Consider the following 3,248-nt stretch of genomic DNA (forward strand, 5'->3'; position numbering starts at 1 on the left):
AAAAGAAATGTTGACTCACTGAACTACTTGAAATTAAAGCTGACACATAGCAGCAGCACACAGAGGCACTTCACTGGGGATGCCAATAGGTGGATGAGGGATAGAAATATGTGTTGTGTGCTCTCAGACCTGCATTAATGTCACTCTGTTACAGAGCGTTAGCTTAAATTAGTTGTTTTTAAAATGTTATTCGGTATGACATTTGGAATCTTATTGATTTCTGCCTCTGTGAACTTGAGTGCAGTGACATCTTTTACAGATGTCTATTTTTTCTGTTAGTGCCTATATTTATTTGATTTTTGTAAATGTCAACTATCCAGATTTTAGTGACATTTTCAGTTTTAAATCAGATTTTTAAAATCCCCTATTTATAGTTATTATAACAGGGTTATTACTGTTTTTGTAAGAGAGGTATAATGTCAAATTTCAGTTATCTTCTCCAACTTTGTATCAGGAGCCTATGATAGCTCCTCAGATGCTCCCTCCCCTCTCCTCACGTAATCCATCTTCTCAGCCAATCATGTCTCTCCTCTAAAAAGTTTACGCCATGCAGCCTATAAGAAGAGCCTAAGAAGTTTCTCAAGTATCGGAAAAGACTTGTCCTCCCAGGAACCCATCCATGGATACTTGGGTGTCTTCACAGAAAGATAGGGGACCTACAGGTGGACTATAACGCTGTCTGACTTCATGAGAGGGAAGTAATTTTGGGGGGTGGACAGTTCAGTGGGCACCATCTACCCAGAGTGGAGATGTCTGAGGAAAACTTGGGGGAAGAGTCGAGCAGCTCGCCTGTCTCTCCTGTGGACAGCCTAAGCAACAGCGAGGGGGAGCTGGACAGACAGCCGAAGAGATGTGGGAGGAAGAGGAGACCTAGCAGGAAAAACGGGGAGGACTCAGATAGCCCGACCCCTGGGAAAAGAGGGAAGAAGTCCAACAGCAGCAGCCCCCAGTCTTTCGAGGAGCTTCAGTCGCAGCGGGTCATGGCCAACGTGCGTGAGCGTCAGAGGACCCAGTCTCTGAATGAGGCGTTCGCTTCGCTGCGGAAAATTATCCCCACTTTACCCTCGGACAAGCTGAGCAAAATACAGACGCTGAAACTTGCAGCCAGATATATCGACTTTCTTTACCAGGTGCTGCAGAGCGACGAGCTGGACTCCAAAATGGCAAGTTGTAGTTATGTGGCTCATGAGAGGCTGAGCTACGCCTTCTCTGTGTGGAGGATGGAGGGCGCTTGGTCTATGTCAACATCTCACTAATATCTGGAGAAATTATGCCCTAAATGGTACGCCTGAATTTAGACCAAAAAAATGCATGACCCGAGCTTTACAAATGATGGGGAAATAACCCAATGGAACTATTATGTTAGGCTTCCACTGTGGTATAATGCAGCCTGATAGTTTACAGCACACTTTAGTGAAAATAATTCATTTTTTAACTTACAGGTGACTGCTGATTCTACTTATCACCTTCTGACGGGATAAATCTGGAGACCAATGCTGGATACATGGGATCACTCTATTTAAACCAAAGACGTCTGAAGCTTTTATTTTGAAGAGGCCCGATTGAGACTTGCAGCCGTTTTACACCACAAACCCCCTCAATTTGATGCGTTTTCATGTTGTTGACCACGAATGTTAAAAATATCATGTGTGTGTGTGTTTTTTTTTTTAATGCATGCCTTTGGACTTATTTCTGTGGAGGTCAAAGTGCATTGTTGCAGCAGTTGTCTCACTTTTTTTGGTGTGAGACTGTCTACTGGTGGGCTGACTGTGTGGATCTAACCTGTGCAAAAATATTTTCTGAAAACATTTATTTATTTATTGCTGAAACGTGTTACATTCAGGAACAGATCCTGTGTCTGAAATATACAAATACATTCTTATTTTTATTAGCATTTTTTTGTAAATGTTTGTACATTTTTTGCATTAAAAGAAAATGACAATGAAAGTGCTTCTTTTGGCTTTTTGTGTGTCAATTTACTGTCATCATAGAAGATTAAAATACACTGAAATTTTACAGACAAATAAAACAACACAGACTTTGAAATAAAAAAGCTTTCCTGCATTTATCACGTGGTCTGACCCTCACCGATTTCATTTCAAAGGCGTCAGTGACTTAGGAAAACATGTTGTTGGAGAAACATAAAGCTATATTTTTATATCATGTATACACGTCCAAGTCAGGAAAAAAATCCGGCTTTGATACAAGTTGACCTCATTTATAACTAAAACTATTAAGAAAAAGCCAGCATTGGGGGAAATAGTGGGGAAAAGTTTTTAAAAATCCGTTGCAGAAAAAAGGCCAGTCTGTATAAACTTTGTTAAAATTCCTTTTTTAATTAAAGATTGTGTCTCCTGTTTGTCTCCCTCAGTCTATCCTTTCCTGGATTTGTTTACAGTTGGATTAAGGGCTACTATTAAACTCACCGTTATAAGTAAATCATTAACAGTGGGGTCATATCAACCTGCTGTAAGGGCCAGTGATAGTGTTTATTCTGCTTGTAATGAAAGAAAAATATAAATCACTATTGTTGTTTTTGGATATTTTTCAAGTGTTTTGCTGTTTTTATTGCAGCAGAAAAAAAACACATTTAAATTTACATATTGAATAGCACGAGAGCAACATTAAGATTTTGTTTAAACCTATTTATTTGACAATCATTGGTAATTCAATGTAATTTTGCAGATTACAGCGCAACACAATAAGACTTAGTGCGTCTTTACGCATGCCAAATAGCCCAGGAGGGTAACCCCGATTATTGTCACTAAATAAATCTTTCACAGTGTTATCGTGCTGTGATTGATCTGTGATCTGGGAAAGTGTTTCCCACTGTCCAAATCAAAGTGTGTGTCCGTTTGAAGGTGTGTAATTGGCTTGCGAGGCACGTATGGAATTCCCAGATGTCTATGAAATTTAAGGAGGCCGTGAAGGTAGCTTATAGTCTGCAGGTCTGTACACACACACAGGCCAAACTCACTCAAAGTTTGAAGTCTGTCACACACACAATCTGGACCATTATGAAGCTTTTTCTTGAACTTCAACATTTGAGGGTTTTCAATTATTACTAGAAAAATAAACAGGGCCTAGAAAAAAGTATGAGCCGTAAATCGTTCGTGTATTCACCAAAAGTATGATTTTCAGTCCTTATGCAATGCAACACGCTTAAAGAAGTTTCCTCTCTCTTTCTGCAGCATAGAGGAGTTGGCAATTGACACGATGCAGAGGCACAGAATGAAACCTATTTAGAC

The 3,248-nt window shown here is 39.7% G+C and overlaps 1 protein-coding gene across 2 annotated transcripts; it reads left to right on the forward strand.

Annotated features, from left to right (window-relative positions):
* The first annotated feature begins 505 nt into the window (after positions 1-505).
* On the forward strand, positions 506-1,887 carry twist1b (twist family bHLH transcription factor 1b). 2 transcript variants are annotated; one of them, XM_034698123.1, is made up of 2 exons: positions 506-1,163; positions 1,443-1,887. In XM_034698123.1, the coding sequence occupies exons 1-2, from the start codon at positions 750-752 to the stop codon at positions 1,479-1,481; spliced, it is 453 nt and encodes a 150-aa protein (XP_034554014.1). In that variant the 5' UTR covers positions 506-749; the 3' UTR covers positions 1,482-1,887. The 2 variants fall into 2 exon arrangements, with proteins under 2 accessions (XP_034554014.1, XP_034554013.1); XM_034698122.1 differs by having other exon boundaries at positions 512-1,282.
* Positions 1,888-3,248: the final 1,361 nt, after the last annotated feature.

The sequence above is a fragment of the Notolabrus celidotus genome, chromosome 12 (assembly GCF_009762535.1).
Source record: "Notolabrus celidotus isolate fNotCel1 chromosome 12, fNotCel1.pri, whole genome shotgun sequence".
In the NCBI taxonomy this organism is placed as follows: Eukaryota; Metazoa; Chordata; class Actinopteri; order Labriformes; family Labridae; genus Notolabrus; species Notolabrus celidotus.

What these genes read in the sequence shown, in the direction of transcription:
- twist1b (XM_034698122.1), top strand. Translation starts at nt 750, where the DNA reads ATGTCTGAGGAAAACTTGGGGGAAGAGTCGAGCAGCTCGCCTGTCTCT.